General features: G+C 38.5%; 2 protein-coding genes across 2 annotated transcripts in view; both read right to left on the reverse strand.

Moving 5' to 3' along the window:
* The window catches only part of vps37d (VPS37D subunit of ESCRT-I), a 61,303-nt gene extending 48,938 nt beyond the window's left edge, over nucleotides 1-12,365 (reverse strand). The window contains exon 1 of the mRNA XM_062048998.1: nucleotides 12,070-12,365. Within this exon, the coding sequence (XP_061904982.1) occupies nucleotides 12,070-12,192 (123 nt within the window). The 5' untranslated portion in view covers nucleotides 12,193-12,365. The remainder of the gene's footprint in view (nucleotides 1-12,069) is intronic.
* A 5,447-nt stretch (nucleotides 12,366-17,812) lies between these two features.
* The window catches only part of LOC133651074 (aquaporin-11-like), a 29,860-nt gene continuing 27,672 nt past the window's right edge, over nucleotides 17,813-20,000 (reverse strand). The window contains exon 5 of the mRNA XM_062048997.1: nucleotides 17,813-18,548. Within this exon, the coding sequence (XP_061904981.1) occupies nucleotides 18,220-18,548 (329 nt within the window). The 3' untranslated portion in view covers nucleotides 17,813-18,219. The remainder of the gene's footprint in view (nucleotides 18,549-20,000) is intronic.

The raw sequence follows: 20,000 nt of genomic DNA on the forward strand, positions 1-20,000 counted from the left end.
TGAACATGAAGGGTAAAAAACCCCACCTACAATCTGATATATGTGATATATCACTAAGCTTTAGAACTTTGTTATAAAAATCTCCTTCCACGTCTGTCCCTGACACCCACATTTCAGGCTTTGGAAACACTCTGTGGAAACGCTCCCCACCCACATTGCTTGGTGCCTCGCCTGAGCTGCTGTCACTTACATTACCATAGTAACTAATTAGATGACCATAGTACCTAATTAGATGACCATAGTAACTAGTATATCATACAAAAGCACAGATTCCAAGCATTGAAATAGTATAGTTGAAGATATGGTCATTAGAAAACATCACTGCACATCATAATGGCAGCTACACTTTCCATCTTAAAGATCTAAAAAAAATTATTTGGGAATGTCCGGCGGGCCAGATTGAAAAGCTCAACGGGCCTTAATTTGCCCAGGTCTGCTTTAGGGGGTTTTTGTGACTTCTGGTGATAGCAAATGAGCAGGAAAAGTGTCACTGAGGAAATGTACAGTAGACTGCGCTGGATACTGTGTATAAGCTTGATTCCATACAAGCAGTTTAAAGAACAGCTCAGGGCTGTTCAACTTAAATTGTTCTGAGTCACATCTTTAGAAAGCTAAGGACCGCGAGTCAGACTTTTCCCTTCTCTATTATTATTATTCCCATTTTATTTTGTATTATTTACTTCACAACTTTACTACAGGGGTCAAGTCAGGAGTGTCCAATGTGCGGCTCGCAGCTTGTTTTGTATTGGCCCCACGATACATTCTAAAGCAGGCTTGGGCATATATTTGACTTGGGGGCCACATTGGTCAGTAAAAATGTGTCTGGGGGTAGGTTTGTGTGTTGTGATGCTCGACACACAGACACACACACACACACACACACACACACACACACACACACACACACACACACACACACACACACACACACGACAACAGCAGGATATTGCTGTGTAACAGAGGAGTGACTGACTGATAGTGTGACAATATTTATCGGTCTTATTCGTTTATTTCTGATTTTTTTTTACATGACACTGAGTTTGTCTGTGTCTAATATTTTTTGACACAATGTTTTAGCTGTAAAAAGTGTCACACATTTTGCTGAATGTGTGCTTTGTTCCTTTTTTAAGGAACACTTCAAACATGTGTATGTTGTACAGCATTAGTGAAATAAATTCCTAAAATTCCGTAGAAAAGGGTAAACGCTAAACACAATACAAACACTCACAATAAGACTTATAAATGGCTAAAAATATTCTGACAAACCACCTCCAAAACAGAATGGAATTTTACAGCCTTTTCGCTGAATAAAAGAATGTACATGAAAATAAATAATGTGGGATTTGTAATATTAACTATGAATGATAAAACACTGAATATTAAGAACATATGAACGTCTATCCTCTTTACCTCCTAGACGATCGCCTCGAGATCAATCTTTTACAATAAAGCAAAATGCAACAATTATGCAACAAACACGAAAAAACATGAACACAAAGGACAAAAAAACACCCACAGATCTATATAATAATAACCCATGTAATATAACTTTTCCACAGAACAGAACCTTGTTGTAGAAATAAGCTTCGGTGTCCCTCCCTGACACTCACGTCCCAGGTTGGCTGTTGTAAACAAACCCTGCCCACTTTGCTTCGTGCCTCGTCTGCTTGGAGAATGATGTGACGTAGACTTCCGTAATAACCTGTAAATTACTCAAAAGCGCAGATTCTAGCCATTGGAATAGTCTCTGTAGTTCAAGACTTACGGTAATTCGAAAAATGCAATGCACATTGTATTGGTGGCTCCAAATTTGATGGTAAAGGTTTAAAAAATTAATTTGGAGACGTCCGGCATGCAGAGATGAAAAGTTTAACAGGCCGCATGAGGCCCGCGGGCCGTAATTTGCCCATGCCTGTACTAAAGACTAAATAAATATGTTACTGATTAGAACATTACACACAAAAACGAAGAAAAATGGAACGAGCACTGGTAGGTTTTTGATTTAGCGAACACCCTTATAAGGGTTTTAGTTGGCGGATAATAATAATATTAGTAAAGAACAATGACAATAAGTTAAATAACTCAAGGGGGTTAGAGCAGATAATATACGAATTTGCTTTGTTATCGATAGTAATGCTAAGATGTGGATGTTTTGTTCAGATAGTTTAGCATATATAGACCTAAATTACTTTTAGAATTATAAATGTCCAAAATGTATCAAAGTGATTTGGATTTTTGGATTTTTATTAAGGATCCCCATTAGCTGGTTGCCTCAACAACCCACTAGTCTTCCTGGGGTCCACAATTCAATACAATTACAAGTAAAAGCATATAATTATAACTACACAATATACAGAAAAAAATAAAAGCATCAATAAAAAACAAGCAAACAATTTACAGTCACAAAATAATAATTACCATATAAATATAACTACACAATATAAAACCAAACAAATCATCAACGAGCAAACTAATTTAAAAACTCAGATAAAATATTACTCTCTTTTTAAAAACCTGTTTACTTTCAATGCTGGTGAGAATTCGAGGCAGGTTATTCCAGAGTGATAAAGATCTATAAATAAAAGATTTCCGCAAAGCATTCTTCCTGGGACGAGGGAGTACAAAAAAGTGGTCCCTGCACCCTTAAATTTTTAGGAATGTAGACCAGGCTGGAAAAAGTTTGGAATTACCACAAAAGCTAGACAGAATAATTTATACAAACAAAACCATTTGTTTTTAAAAGGACTGCAAAAAAGCTAGTCAACGGTCTTCATTATGATAACATTATTCCGCTTTTTGTAGGAATCTGCTACAAAAATGTAGGTTGTTCCCAAATTTTGAACAGACATCGCAGTCGGGTTCTAATTGCATTAAGAACCTACTGCCAAAATCCTCTGCCAGTGGTGTGAAACTAATTAAGGGCCAAGTCGCACTTACGGCTGCCCTCAGAGAACCACATGTAACAGTGAATATACAAACCCCGTTTCCATATGAATTGGGAAATTGTGTTAGATGTAAATATAAACGGAATACAATGATTTGCAAATCATATTCAACCCATATTCAGTTGAATATGCTACAAAGACAACATATTTGATGTTCAAACTGATAAACTTTTTTTTTTGCAAATAATCATTAACTTTAGAATTTGATGCCAGCAACATGTGACAAAGAAGTTGGGAAAGGTGGCAATAAATACTGGTAAAGTTGAGGAATGCTCATCAAACACTTATTTGGAACATCCCACAGGTGAACAGGCAAATTGGGAACCGGTGGGTGCCATGATTGGGTATAAAAGTAGATTCCATGAAATGCTCAGTCATTCACAAACAAGGATGGGGCGAGGGTCACCACTTTGTCAACAAATGCGTGAGCAAATTGTTGAACAGTTTAAGAAAAACCTTTCTCAACCAGCTATAGCAAGGAATTTAGGGATTTCACCATCTACGGTCCGTAATATCATCAAAGGGTTCAGAGAATCTGGAGAAATCACTGCACGTAAGCAGCTAAGCCCGTGACCTTCGATCCCTCAGGCTGTACTGCATCAACAAGCGACATCAGTGTGTAAAGGATATCACCACATGGGCTCAGGAACACTTCAGAAACCCACTGTCAGTAACTACAGCTGGTCGCTACATCTGTAAGTGCAAGTTAAAACTCTCCTAGGCAAGGCGAAAACAGTTTATCAACAACACCCAGAAACGCCGTCGGCTTCGCTGGGCCTGAGCTCATCTAAGATGGACTGATACAAAGTGGAAAAGTGTTCTGTGGTCTGACGAGTCCACATTTCAAATTGATTTGGAAACTGTGGACGTTGTGTCCTCCGGACCAAAGAGGAAAATAACCATCCGGAATGTTATAGGCGCAAAGTTGAAAAGCCAGCATCTGTGATGGTATGGGGGTGTGTTAGTGCCCAAGACATGGGTAACTTACACATCTGTGAAGGCGCAATTAATGCTGAAAGGTACATACAGGTTTTGGAGCAACATATGTTGCCATCCAAGCAACGTTACCATGGACGCCCCTGCTTATTTCAGCAAGACAATGCCAAGCCACGTGTTACATCAACGTGGCTTCATAGTAAGAGTGCGGATACTAGACTGGCCTGCCTGTATTCCAGACCTGTCTCCCATTGAAAATGTGTGGGGCATTATGAAGCCTAAAATACCACAACGGAGACCCTCGGACTGTTGAACAACTTAAGCTGTACATCAAGCAAGAATGGGAAATAATTCCACCTGAGAAGCTTAAAAAATGTGTCTCCTCAGTTCCCAAACGTTTACTGAGTGTTGTTAAAAGGAAAGGCCATGTAACACAGTTACTTGTCTTTGTAGTGCATTCAATTGAATATGGGTTGAAAAGGATTTGCAAATCATTGTATTCCGTTTATACTTACACTACCGTTCAAAAGTTTGGGGTCACATCGAAATGTCCTTATTTTTGAAGGAAAAGCACTGTACTTTTCAATGAAGATAACTTTAAACTAGTCTTAACTTTAAAGAAATACACTCTATACATTGCTAATGTGGTAAATGACTATTCTAGCTGTAAATGTCTGGTTTTTGGTGCAATATCTACATAGGTGTATAGAGGCCCATTTCCAGCAACTATCACTCCAGTGTTCTAATGGTACAATGTGTTTGCTCATTGGCTCAGAAGGCTAATTGATGATTAGAAAACCCTTGTGCAATCATGTTCACACATCTGAAAACAGTTTAGCTCGTTACAGAAGCTACAAAACTGACCTTCCTTTGAGCAGATTGAGTTTCTGGAGCATCACATTTGTGGGGTCAATTAAACGCTCAAAATGGCCAGAAAAAGAGAACTTTCATCTGAAACTCGACAGTCTATTCTTGTTCTTAGAAATGAAGGCTATTCCACAAAATTGTTTGGGTGACCCCAAACTTTTGAACGGTAGTGTATATCTAACACAATTTCCCAACTCATATGGAAACGGGGTTTGTATATGAATATCAACGTATGATAGCCATGTTACACAATTTGAAAAGACAACAGTTTATGTTTATTATACTTTTTACAGATTGATGAGAACTTGCTTGAAATCTTAAGTCAAAATGACAAGCACATATTTAAATGTTTATTTTTGATAGCCAAAAAAAAAAAGCTTGGTACATAGGATAATATTAAAGGCCACTGAAATTAGATTTTCTTATTTAAACGGGGATAGCAGATCCATTCTATGTGTCATACTTGATCATTTCGCGATATTGCCATATTTTTGCTGAAAGGATTTAGTAGAGAACATCGACGATAAAGTTCGCAACTTTTGGTCGCTGATAAAAAAGCCTTGCCTGTACCGGAAGTAGCGTGACGTCACAGGTTGTAGAGCTCCTCACATCTGCACATTGTTTTCAATCATGGCCACCAGCAGCGAGAGCGATTCGGACCGAGAATGCGACGATTACCCCATTAATTTGAGCGAGGAAGAAAGATTTGTGGATGAGGAAAGTGAGAGTGAAGGATTGGAGGGCAGTGGAAGCGATTCAGCTAGGTAAGATATAGGGAAGATGCTGTGAGAGGCTGGTGGGACCTGATATTCAGCTGGGAATGACTAAAACAGTAAATAAACACAAGACATATACAGTATATACTCTATTAGCCACAACACAACCAGGTTTATATTTAATATGCCACAAATTAATCCGCATAACAAACACCTCCCCCCTCCCGTCCATACAACCCACCAATACAACTCAAACACCCGCACAACACACTCAATCCCACAGCCCAAAGTACCGTTCACCTCCGTAAAGTTCATACAGCACATATATTTCCCCAAAGTTACGTACGTGACATGCACGTAGCGGCACGCACATACGGGCAAGCGATCAAATGTTTGGAAGCCAAAGCTGCGTACTCACGGTAGCGCGTCTGCTATCCAACTCAAAGTCCTCCTAGTTGTGTTGCTGCAGCCAGCCGCTAATACACCGCTTCCCACCTACAGCTTTCTTCTTTGCTGTCTTCATTGTTCATTAAACAAATTGCAAAAGATTCACCAACACAGATGTCCAGAATACTGTGAATTTTTGCGATGAAAACAGACGACTTAATAGCTGGCCACAATGGTGTCCCAATATGTCCGCACAATCCGTGACGTCACGCGCAAACGTCATCATACCGAGACGTTTTCAGCAGAATATTTCGCGGGAAATTTAAAATTGCACTTTACTAATCTAACCCAGCCGTATTGGCATGTTTTGCAATGTTAAGATTTCATCATTGATATATAAACTATCAGACTGCGTGGTCGGTAGTAGTGGGTTTCAGTAGGCCTATAGGTGGACTAGAGCATATGCAATTGCATGGGCAACATTTCTCTGTCAAAATTGACAGAACAAATAAAGTACATTTAGCCGGAAGGTGCTATTTATTTCCAGCCTTTCGCAGGCCATATAAATTGATGTAGTGGGCCACATAAAAATATGTAGATGGCCACATTAAAAAGATGCAGCTGGCAACTTTAAAATGATGTGGCGGTTTACAATAAAATGATAAGACGTGCCACAACCAAATGACATGGCAAACCAATTAAAATGATGCGGGCCAACATAAAATGATGTGGAAAGCCACAAAAAAATGCTGTGGTGGGTCACATTAGAATGACGTAGTGGTCTACATTAAAATTATGCTGTGGTCTACAACAAAATGATATGGCGGACCAAATAAAATGATGCAGTTGTCTACAATAAAATTATGCGGCGGTCCACAACAAAATGCACGACAGGCCACAATAAAACGATATGGCAGACCACATAAAATCATATGGCAGAACAAATAAAATATGTCGGGTCACAATAAAATCATGTGACGGACCACATTAGAATGGTGTAGTTGGGCAGATTTGGCTTCCGAGCATTGAGTTTGACACCTGTGCTCTTCTGTTCTTAGAGACCTACTGCAAAAAAAAACTTAATTTATAAGTATAAACCATTTATAGATTTTCAGAGAGCTGTGCTGCTTTTCAGATTCTGCTACAAAAGTGCCTGTGATGATTCATTCATCCATTCTCAGGGCATTGAATCGAACACAACTGTCCTGTTCAGGTTGTCCTAAAAGACTAGATAGGACAGAGCGAGTCTCAGCATGAACTGATGAGGCCAAAGGACTTCTAAGACAACCTTCACAGTCCAGTTGCGATGGATTCAATGCCCCGAGAACTGCTACAAAAATGTGGGTCAAAACCATGTTTGAACTGAACTCTCGGTGCGTTCTGACGTCATTCTTGCACCAGGTTTGGCCCACGGCCACCAGTTGGAGATCCCTGCCCAACACAGAGGCTGTGTTTATTTAAGGACACACTGTGTTAAGAGGTCATCATGGTACGTTTACTCTTGGAAAGCCTGTGCGGCGTTTCCTCACAAAAGGGTGTGACATTTGACGCTCGGCTGGGAGGAGAAGGATTCCAATAAATGTTGACCACAGACGTTGAGGTTCATGAAAAAAAATAAAAAAAATGAATTGTGTGACGGCTGTCAAGTGAATTTAGTCACCGGAGGATGATCCTGCTGACTTGTCAGAGTTCCCCCAGCAGCAGCTGGACATGCCCCAGAAAAATGTACATGTAAATTATTTTGTGTGAGTGTACCATATGTGTGTGTGTGTGTGTGTGTGTGTGTGTGTGTGTGTGTGTTTGTGGTCTGTCAGCCAAAGCCACAAGCCCACCATTCCTAACACGTGGTTACATCTGTGTTGCATGCTTATAAAATGTCCCTTTTCCACTGCACAGTACCAACTTGGCTTGCCATGACTCTACTTATACATTTGTATCTATGTAATACTAATAATAACAACAACAACAACAACAATAATAATAACAAATAAATAAATGCGCTTTTCTAGACAAGTATTATTCAACTGTTGGTCGGCGGGACCAGAATGTACCGTGATTCCTCGACTAGCACTTTTGTGGTTCTTACCAACAGCAGAGTGCTCCCTAGCGTTTATGCAGTAGGTCCTCAAAAATAGCAGAGCACTCCAGTCATATAGAGGATCTTTGACTAGGATTTTTTTCAGTAAGTCCTCAAAAACAGCAAAGGGTTCCTGTGATATAGAGCAGTGGTCCCCAACCACCGGGCCGCACAAGAAATAAAAAAAAAAAATTGTTTTAAATTTTTTTTATTAAATTAACATAAAAAACACAATATATACATTATATATCAATATAGATCAATAAAGTCTGCAGGGATACAGTCCGTAAGCACACATAATTGTATTTCTTTATGAAAAAAAGTAAAAAATTAAATACTCCCCTCTCCCCCCCGGTCCGTGGGACAAATTTTCAAGCGTTGACCGGTCCGCAGCTACAAAAAGGTTGGGGACCACTGATATAGAGGATCTTAGACTCTGGGTTTTGCAGCAGATGCTTAAAAACAGTAGAGAAAGTCCTGTCTTGTCATATAGAGGATCTTTGACTAGCATTTCTTCAGTAAATCCTCAAACAACGCAGAGCGTTCCTCTCACATAGAAAATATTTGACGCAGGATTTGGCAGCAGGTCTTTAAAACAGCACAGCAGTCGCGTCATGTCATATAGAGGATCTTTGACCAGCATTTCTTCAGTAAATCCTCAAACACAGCAAATCGCTCCTATGATAGAGGATAATTGACTTGTGTTTTTGGCAGTAGGTCCTTAATAATTAGCAGAGCGCTCCTCTCATTGAAAATCTTTGACACAGGATTTGGCAGCAGGTCTTTAAAACAGCATAGCAGTTGTGTCCTGTCATATAGAAGATCTTTGACTAGCATTTCTTCTTTAAGTCCTTAAAAAAAAAAGCAGAACGCTCTGTCATATAAAGGATCTTTGACTTGTGTTTTTGGCAGTAGATCCTGACAAACAGCAGTGTTCCAATCTAGTAGAAAATAGTTGATTTAGGATTTTGTTGCAGGTTAGATTATGGTATTTTTATTTTTGATTTTGTCATAAAGAAATACAATCATGTGTGCTTATGGACTGTATCCCTGCAGACTGTATTGATCTATATGGATATATAATGTATATATTGTGCTTTTTATGTTGATTTAATAAAAAATAAAAATAAAAAATTTTTTTGTCATAAAGAAATACAATCATGTGTGCTTACGGACTGTATCCCTGCAGACTGTATTGATCTATATTGATGTATAATGTATATATTGTGTTTTTTATGTTGATTTAATAAAAAATAAAAACCGTGGCCCGGTGGTTGGGGACCACTGATATAGAGGATATTTGATTAGTGTTTTTGTCAGTGAGTCCTTAAAAACAGCAAGGCGCTTAAATTCAATATAAAATTGTTGACTGGTGATTTTGAAGCAGGTCTTTAAAAAACAGCAGAGCAGCCCTGTCCTGTCATATCGAGATCTTTGACATGCATTTATTCAGTTAAGCCCTCAAAACAGCAAAGGGTTCCTGTCATATAGAAGATCTTTGGCCAGCATTTTTGATGGCAAGTCCTCAGAAACAACAGAGCGCTCTCATCATATAGAGCAGTGTTTTTCAACCTTTTTTGAGCCAAGGCACATTTTTTGCTTTGAAAAAAATGCGGAGGCACACAACCAGCAGAAATCATTAAAAAATGAAACTCAGTAGACAGTAAAAAGTCGTTGTCGCAATTGTTGGATATGACTTTAAACCGTAACCATAACCTTTAAAGCATAACCAAGCATGCATCACCATAGGTCTTGTCTCAAAGTAGGTGTACTGTCACCACCTGTCACATCACACCCTGACTTATTTGGACTTTTTTGCTGTTTTCCTGTGCATAGTGTTTTAATTCTTGCCTTGCGCTTCTATTTTTGTTTTGTTTTTGTTTTTTTTGGGGTATTTTCCTGTAGCAGTTTCATGTCTTCCTTTGAGTGATATTCCCCGCATCTACTTTGTTTTAGCAATCAAGAATATTTCAGTTGTTTTTATCCTTCTTTGTGGGGACATTGTCGATTGTCATGTCGTGTTCGGATGTACATTGTGGACGCCGTCTCTGCTCCACAGTAAGTCTTTGCTGTCGTCCAGCATTCTGTTTTTGTTTACTTTGTAGCCATTTCAGTTTTAGCTTCGTCCGGCATAGCCTTCCCTATAAGCTTTAATGCCTTTTGTTTATTTTTGGTTTAAGCATTAGATACCTTTTTACCTGCACACTGCCTCCCACTGTCGCCTGCATATTATGATCACGACAAACCATTGTCGTCTCACACGACGTGTTTCCGACATCTACAAAGCAATTCGCTACGGCTGCCACCTCCTGATATGGAAGAGTATTACACAGTTACTCTGCCGAGATCTAGACAGCACCGACACTCAACAACGGCACATTATTTGCAGACTATAATTAGCGGTTTGCAAAAAATATTTTTAACCCAAATAGGTGAAATTAGATAATCTCCCACGGCACACCAGACTGTATCTCACGGCACAGTGGTTGAAAAACACTGATATAGAGGACCTGGCAATTTTGCAGCAGGTGCTTAAAACAGCAGCAATCTTTTAGAATATATTTAGTCCTCAAAAATAAAGTGTCTCTGTCATATAGGGCAGTGGTTCTTAAATGGGGGTACGCGTACCCCTGGGGGTACTTGAAGGTATGCCAAGGGGTACGTGAGATTTTTTTTAAATGTCTGTCAAAAAGAACTGTGAAAATAAATGCAACAATGCAATATTCAGTGTTGACAGCTGGATTTTTTGTGGACATGTTCCATAAATATTGATGTTAAAGATTTATTTTTTTGTGAAGAAATGCTTCGAATGTTTCTATTACAATCCCCAAAGAGGGCACTTTATGTTGATGATTACTTCCATGTGTAGAAATCTTTATTTATAATTGAATCACTTGTTTATTTTTATTTTTACAAGTTTTTAGTTATTTGTATATCCTTTTTTCCAAATAGTTCAAGAAAGACCACAACAAATGAGCAATATTTTGCACTGTTATACAATTTAATAAATCAGAAACTGATGACATAGTGCTGTATTTTACTTCTTTATCTCTTTTTTTCAACCAAAAATGCTTAGCTCTGATTAGGGGGTACTTGAATTGAAAACATTTTCACAAGGGGGTACATCACTGAAAAAAGGTTGAGAACCACTGATATAGGGGATCTTTGACCAGTGGAAACATATATATTCTGTTTTAACATTAGAGAGTATGAGAAAGCCCTGCATTAGCATTGAATGCAACATCATTTGACTGGAAACCTGACCCCCGGAACAAGTGAGTAGTGCATGTAAGCAGGCTGCAACAGTAAATCATTAGAACTAATCAACTTAATCCTCACAGCGGGTCTGTGATATGCATTAGTGAGCAGGACAAAAGGTTACCTCGACGTCTCAAACACCCAGCGGCATGTACCGCAATGCGTGCGGAACTCCATTGACAAACCCCCCGGTTGTAAATTACACCAAACCTCCACGCTGCTCAGCCGCCTCCATTCAAAATAAACCATTTACCCTCCCCAACACTTTTAATATTACTCTTCAACTTGGCATACGCGCAAAAAAACGTGACACACGGTCGAGGAAGTGCACTTTTACTTCGAATTAAACAGGTCCGAGGGACATTCATGCGTTTTATTTCCATAGGGCGACTTGCGGTAAAGTTGCCATTTCTGCCTAAAAGGTGGGTCCACATTTATATCAATTAACGCCGAATTGGAGAATATAAGACAATAATTATGTCTGAAGAAGCTTAGTGTGATTGCTGAAGAGGAAAAATAAATAAATAAAGACAACCGCAAAATGGGGGAGGTTTCAAGCGGGGTTCTCTATACAGAAACTGGGTGCAGGGGGGGGCAACACGACAACATTGGGGCTCCCAGTGATTATGCTACCTTTAAATACAAATTATATTATATATATAGATATAGTATATTTATAATCGCTTATAGGCGCTACTAATTAAATCGTTAATTGGGCTTTAATGTATTATAAATCCCACCACTCGCCACGCAGACAATCGCCGAAGCATGTAAGCGGATTTAAACACTCTCGCACGCCTTGTATGATGACAAAAGAAACATTAATGCGCCATTAAAAAGGAAAATAAACCTTTAGAAAAACGGAGTATAATTCGATACGCACCTTCTCGTCGAGGCGAATGATTTGCTCCATTTTGTCGTCGTTTTGTAAAAGCTCCCGCAGCTCGCCGGTGCTCAGAGCCCGGTAGCCGTCCGGGCAGGCGCTGGACTCCTTCAAGTTGGACATGTTGGTCGTCCAAATAAAACAAAAAAAGCCCCAGGAGACACTTTAGGAGAGCGTTGAAGGGAAAAGTCCTCGCCGAGCTTCACATCTCGCTCACGTTGGAATGCGAGTGAGCTCAGGCTGCACTGGCGCGTGCGGCTGCAGGAAGCTCGACAGACTGCTCGCAGACAGCCGCCGGATTCCTACCAAAATAAAAGCTGTCCGGAAGTAGTAGGAATATACAGAATACCAGATGTACTTTGTGACCGTATAATGATTAATCCTAAAGCAAATGATCAGGCTTTTTTTTAACCTGAACATTTATAAGGTTACAGACATGATCATTTTGGGACCAAAATTGTTTATTTGATATATTAATGATATATGTGAGCCTCACATATATCATTAATATATCAAATAAACGTAAAAAAAAAGATTTGCAAGTATAAAAAATATTTTCTCCAAGTGAAAAAAAGATTTTCAAGTATAAAAAATGTTTTCTGCAAGTACACAAAAGTTTTGAAAATGAAAAAACTATTTTCTGCCGGTAAAAAAAGATTTGAAATAATCATAACAATTTTCTGCACGTAAAAAACGATTTGCCAGTATAATAAATGATTTCTGCAAGTAAAAAACCATTCACACCTATAAAAACAATTTTCTGCAAGTAACAAGACAATTCACAAGTATACAGACAACTTTCTGCTGTTAAAAATTAAATATATTATTTGCAAAACAAGATCCAAACATTGTTTTTTCTCCGAGTAAAAAACAATTTGCAAGTATAAGAAATATTTTCTGCAAGTACAGCTATTGGCAAGTATAAAAACAATTTTCTGCAGGCAAAAAAGCGATTTGCAAGTAAGAAGTAAAAAAAACTTCTTTTTTTTTTGAGTAAAAAAAATATTTGCAAGTTTTAAAACTATTTTCTGTAAGTAAAAAGATGATTTGGGCGGTATAGCTCGGTTGGTAGAGTGGCCGTGCCAGCAACTTAAGGGTTCCAGGTTCGATCCCCGCTTCCGCCATCCTAGTCACTGCCGTTGTGTCCTTGGGCAAGACACTTTACCCACCTGCTCCCAGTGCCACCCACACTGGTTTAAATGTAACTTAGATATTGGGTTTCACTATGTAAAGCGCTTTGAGTCACTAGAGAAAAGCGCTATATAAATATAATTCACTTCACTTCACATTTGCATGAAAATAAACAATTCTGCATGTAAAAAAAAAACGATTCGCAAGTATAACATTTTTTTCCGCAAGTAAAACAACAATTTTCAAGCAAAACAAACAATTTTCTTTGGTCAAAAAAACGATTTGCTATTAAAAAAAAAAAAAATTCTGCAAGTTAAGGAATTCTGCAAGTAATAATAATATTTTTTTTTATAAATAATAAAGACAATTTTCTCCAGGTAAAAAAGCGTTTCGCAAGTAAGAATTTTTTTTGTTTGCAAGTAAAAAAAACGATTTGCAAGTACAAAAACAATTTTTTTTTTCAGTTAAAACTTTTGGCAGTAATATTCCACCCTGCAGGATCCACTCACTTGCATTCAGAGCAAGTGAGTAAGTATGCAAGTGTCCCTCTACAAAGACAGGTGGTGCTGCTGAGTCAATTTAAGGCCTACAGAGCTACAGTAATTTGTGCATGGTGCCGTCCGCCAAAAATAACAAAGAAGAAATGGCAGCTTAAAGTTCAGCTGCAAGAAGGGAAAGATGCCTACAGAAGGAAGCTTGAGGCGAAACTCCAACAGAACAACACCCGTGATGTGTGGAAGGGCATGAAAACCATCACAGGCTTCAACAACAAAGCCAAACTGCTTGATGGTGACAGTGTTTTTGCCAGTAGATCCTTAAAAACCCCAATGCATCCCTATACTATAGTGGATCTTTGATCAGTGTTTTTGCCAGTAGATCCTTAAAAAAAGCAGAGCGCTCCTGGCATATAGAGGATCTTTGATCAATGTTTTTGCAGTTCATTCTTAAAAATAGCAGAGCGTGCCTGTCATTTAAATAGAGGATCTTTGACTACTGTTTTTGTAATACATACAGTAGGGCGCGCCTGTCCTTTGGGAAAACCTTTGACTAGTGTGTTTGTCATTCGATCCTTAAAACAGCAATGTACTTCTATCATATTGAGGATCTTTGACTGGTGATTTTGCCAGTAGATCCTTAAAAACAGCAGAGCGCTTTTGTCATATAGAGGATCTTGGATTAGTGTTTTTGCTGTACATTCTTAAAAAGAGCAGAGCGTGCCTGTCATCCAAATAGAGGATCTTTGACTACTGTTTTTGTGGTGGATCCTTGAAACAGTAGAGTGCGCCTGTCATATAGAAATTATTTGATTAGTGTTTTTGCAGTAGATCATAAAAACCAGCAGAGGGCTCCTGTTATATAAATAATCTTTGACTAGTGTTTTGTGGAGAATAGATCCTAAAAACAGCAATGCAGTCATTTGGATCTAAGACTAGTGTTTTTGCAGAAGAAAATTATACTTGAATCTTTGACTAGTGTTTTTGCCAGTAGATCCTTAAAAACAGCAGAGCGCTCCTGTCATATAGATAATCTTTGACTAGTCTTTTTGCAGTACATTCTTAAAAAGAGCAGAGCATGCTCTGTTTTTGTAGTAGATCCTTGAAACAATAGAGTGCTCTTGTCATATAGATATTATTTGATTAGTGTTTTTGCAGTAGATCATAAAAACCAGCAGAGGGCTCCTGTTGTATAGAGGATCTTTGACTTGTGTTTTTTTTGCGAGTAGATCCTAAAAACAGCAATGCAATCCTATTGATATAAGACTAGTGTTTTTGCAGAAAATAATTATATTTGGATCTTTGACTATTGTTTTTTTCCAGTAGCTCCTTAAAAAAGCAGAGTGCTCCTGTCATATAGAGGATCTTTGACTAGTGTTTTTGCTGGTAGATCCTTAAAACAGCAGGGCGCTTCTGTCATTAAGAGGATCTTTGATTAGTGTTTTTTTGCAGTACATTCTTAAAAAGAGCCTGTCATCCAAATAGAGGATCTTTGACTACTGTTTTTGTGGTGGATCCTTGAAACAGTACAGTGCGCCTGTCATATAGAAATTATTTGATTAGTGTTTTTGCAGTAGATCATAAAAACCAGCAGAGGGCTCCTGTTATATAAATAATCTTTGACTAGTGTTTTGTGGAGAATAGATCCTAAAAACAGCAATGCAGTCATTTGGATCTAAGACTAGTGTTTTTGCAGAAGAAAATTATACTTCAATCTTTGACTAGTGTTTTTGCCAGTAGATCCTTAAAAACAGCAGAGCGCTTCTGTCATATAGATCATCTTTGACTAGTGTTTTTGCAGTACATTCTTAAAAAGAGCAGAGCGTGCTCTGTTTTTGTAGTAGATCCTTGAAACAATAGAGTGCTCCTGTCATATAGATATTATTTGATTAGTGTTTTAGCAGTAGAGCATAAAAACCAGCAGAGGGCTCCTGTTGTGTAGAGGATCTTTGACTTGTGTTTTTTTTTGCGAGTAGATCCTAAAAACAGCAATGCAATCCTATTGATATAAGACTAGCGTTTTTGCAGAAAATAATTATATTTGGATCTTTGACTATTGTTTTTTCCCAGTAGCTCCTTAAAAAAGCAGAGTGCTCCTGTCATATAGAGGATCTTTGACTAGTGTTTTTGCTGGTAGATCCTTAAAACAGCAGGGCACTTCTGTCATATAGAGGATCTTTGATTAGTGTTTTTGCAGTAGATCATAAAAACCAGCAGAGGGCTCCTGTTATATAAAGAATCTTTGACTATTGTTTTTTGGAGAATAGATCCTAAAAACAGCAATGCAGTCGTATGGATCTAAGACTAGTGTTTTTGCAGAATAAAATTACACTTGGATCTTTGACTAGTGTTTTTGCCAGTAGATCCTTAAAAACAGCAGAGCGCTTCTGTCATATAGATCATCTTTGACTAGTGTTTTTGCAGTACATTCTTAAAAAGAGCAGAGCGTGCTCTGTTTTTGTAGTAGATCCTTGAAACAATAGAGTGCTCCTGTCATATAGATATTATTTGATTAGTGTTTTAGCAGTAGAGCATAAAAACCAGCAGAGGGCTCCTGTTGTGTAGAGGATCTTTGACTTGTGTTTTTTTTTGCGAGTAGATCCTAAAAACAGCAATGCAATCCTATTGATATAAGACTAGCGTTTTTGCAGAAAATAATTATATTTGGATCTTTGACTATTGTTTTTTCCCAGTAGCTCCTTAAAAAAGCAGAGTGCTCCTGTCATATAGAGGATCTTTGACTAGTGTTTTTGCTGGTAGATCCTTAAAACAGCAGGGCACTTCTGTCATATAGAGGATCTTTGATTAGTGTTTTTGCAGTAGATCATAAAAACCAGCAGAGGGCTCCTGTTATATAAAGAATCTTTGACTATTGTTTTTTGGAGAATAGATCCTAAAAACAGCAATGCAGTCGTATGGATCTAAGACTAGTGTTTTTGCAGAATAAAATTACACTTGGATCTTTGACTAGTGTTTTTGCCAGTAGATCCTTAAAAACAGCAGAGCGCTTCTGTCATATAGAGGATCTTTGACTAGTGTTTTTGCTGGTAGATCCTTAAAACAGCAGGGCGCTTCTGTCATATAGAGGATCTTTGATTAGTGTTTTTTTGCAGTACATTCTTAAAAAGAGCCTGTCATCCAAATAGAGGATCTTTGACTACTGTTTTTGTGGTAGATCCTTGAAACAGTACAGTGCGCCTGTCATATAGAAATTATTTGATTAGTGTTTTTGCAGTAGATCATAAAAACCAGCAGAGGGCTCCTGTTATATAAATAATCTTTGACTAGTGTTTTGTGGAGAATAGATCCTAAAAACAGCAATGCAGTCATTTGGATCTAAGACTAGTGTTTTTGCAGAATAAAATTACACTTGGATCTTTGACTAGTGTTTTTGCCAGTAGATCCTTAAAAACAGCAGAGCGCTTCTGTCATATAGAGAATCTTTGACTAGTGTTTTTGCAGTACATTCTTAAAAAGAGCAGAGCATGCTCTGTTTTTGTAGTAGATCCTTGAAACAATAGAGTGCTCCTGTCATATAGATATTATTTGATTAGTGTTTTTGCAGTAGATCATAAAAACCAGCAGAGGGCTCCTGTTGTATAGAGGATCTTTGACTTGTGTTTTTTTTGCGAGTAGATCCTAAAAACAGCAATGCAATCCTATTGATATAAGACTAGTGTTTTTGCAGAAAATAATTATATTTGGATCTTTGACTATTGTTTTTTTCCAGTAGCTCCTTAAAAAAGCAGAGTGCTCCTGTCATATAGAGGATCTTTGACTAGTGTTTTTGCTGGTAGATCCTTAAAACAGCAGGGCGCTTCTGTCATATAGAAATTATTTGATTAGTGTTTTTGCAGTAGATCATAAAAACCAGCAGAGGGCTCCTGTTGTATAAAGAATCTTTGACTAGTGTTTTTTGGAGAATAGATCCTAAAAACAGCAATGCAGTCATATGGATCTAAGACTAGTGTTTTTGCAGAAGATAATTACACTTGGATCTTTGACTAGTGTTTTTGCAGAAGATAATTACACTTGGATCTTTGACTAGTGTTTTTGCCAGTAGCTCCTTAAAAAAAGCAGAGCACTCCTGTCATATAGAAGATCTTTGACTAGTGTTTTTAATAGAAATAATCTGTACCAGGGTCAAGCTGTGGCCAGCATCAAATCTTTATCGGCTGCACAGGCAACATTTCATATTTTTAATCTTACAAGTGTAATAATAAGTTAACCACAAATGTGAGGAAAAACGGTAAACACCACCTTTGACCGGTGATGACATGTATGACAGGCAGTTAGCTCGCGGCGAATGTTCACGTTCAATCCTGGACTCCGCGTGATGCTAACTCACCGTCAACATGTTTTTCTTCTCTTAACTTGGGGGATAAGCGTGGCAAAGAAGCCAAAGAAAAAGCATGAGAAACATAAGTGGACGTAAGCTGAAGTGAGGTCTAGAGAGGTGCACTGAGGTCTCGCGTGGTTTGCACAAGTCCCGCCCTTTACGGAACTAGTCGATGCCGTCACCGCCTTAGCCAAGGTCGTCATAGTCCTTGTCGTCACCGGCGATGTCATCGTAGTCCTCCATCAACGGAGGGTAGACCTCGTCGTCGTCGTCTACTTTCACGTAGTCAGCCTGCTGCTCAGCGATCTCTTCGTAGTCTGGAACCTCGGCCATGTTGTGCTCATGGTCCTGGAAGGGGTTGTCGTCGTGCTGCAGGTCCAAGATCTGCTTACGTAGACGAGGGTCCTCCTGGTTCAAGTCATGGTCGTGAGGGTCGTCCATGTTTTGTTGGAAGGCGGACACGGTGTTCTGTCCACAGTCGGGACGCTCTGTGATGTTTTCATAGTTCTGGGCCTCTAAACAATGACAGCAAAATTACATTAAAATGATTTAACAATTTTTAAGGAGACACTGAAAAAACATTAGTCAAAGATCCTCTATAGTACTGTATGACAGGAGCACTCTGTTGTTTAAAGGATCTGCTGTAAAGGACCTATTACAAAAACACTAGTAAAAGATCCTTCATATGACGGGAGCACTATGCTGTTTCTCAGAATCTACTGCAAAAAAGCTGGTCAAAGATCCTTGAAACGACAGTAGCTCTCTGCTATTTTGTAAGAACCTCCTGCCAAAAAACACGAGTCAAAGATCCTGTGTAAGACAGAAGTGTCTCGCTGGTTTTAATAACCTATTGCAAAAACACCAGTAAAAGATCCTTCATATGACGGGAGCACTATGCTGTTTCTCAGAATCTACTGCAAAAAAAAAGCTTGTCAAAGATCCTTTATATGACAGTCGCTCTCTGCTATTTTGTAAGAACCTACTGCCAAAAAACACGAGTCAAAGATCCTGTGTAAGACAGAAGTGTCTCGCTGGTTTTAATAACCTATTGCAAAAACACTAGTAAAAGATCCTTCATATGACGGGAGCACTATGCTGTTTCTCAGAATCTACTGCAAAAAAAAGCTTGTCAAAGATCCTTGAAACGACAGTAGCTCTCTGCTATTTTGTAAGAACCTACTGCCAAAAAACATGAGTCAAAGATCCTGTGTAAGACAGAAGTGTCTCGCTGGTTTTAATAACCTATTGCAAAAACACTAGTAAAAGATCCTTCATATGACGGGAGCACTATGCTGTTTCTCAGAATCTACTGCAAAATAAAAAGCTTGTCAAAGATCCTTTATACGACAGTCGCTCTCTGCTATTTTGTAAGAACCTACTGCCAAAAAAACATGAGTCAAAGATCCTGTGTAAGACAGAAGTGTCTCGCTGGTTTTAATAACCTATTGCAAAAACACTAGTAAAAGATCCTTCATATGACGGGAGCACTATGCTGTTTGTCAGAATGTACTGCAAAAAAAAGCTTGTCAAAGATCCTTTATATGACAGTAGCTCTCTGCTATTTTGTAAGAACCTACTGCCAAAAAACACGAGTCAAAGATCCTGTGTAAGACAGAAGTGTCTCACTGGTTTAATAACCTATTGCAAAAACACCAGTAAAAGATCCTTCATATGACGGGAGCACTATGCTGTTTCTCAGAATCTACTGCAAAAAAAAAGCTTGTCAAAGATCCTTTATATGACAGTAGCTCTCTGCTATTTTGTAAGAACCTACTGCCAAAAACACGAGTCAAAGATCCTGTGTAAGACAGAAGTGTCTCGCTGGTTTTAATAACCTATTGCAAAAACACTAGTAAAAGATCCTTCATATGACGGGAGCACTATGCTGTTTCTCAGAATCTACTGCAAAAAAAGCTTGTCAAAGATCCTTTAAATGACAGTAGCTCTCTGCTATTTTGTAAGAAGCT

This window comes from Entelurus aequoreus, linkage group LG05, assembly GCF_033978785.1.
Source record: "Entelurus aequoreus isolate RoL-2023_Sb linkage group LG05, RoL_Eaeq_v1.1, whole genome shotgun sequence".
Taxonomy (NCBI): domain Eukaryota; kingdom Metazoa; phylum Chordata; class Actinopteri; order Syngnathiformes; family Syngnathidae; genus Entelurus; species Entelurus aequoreus.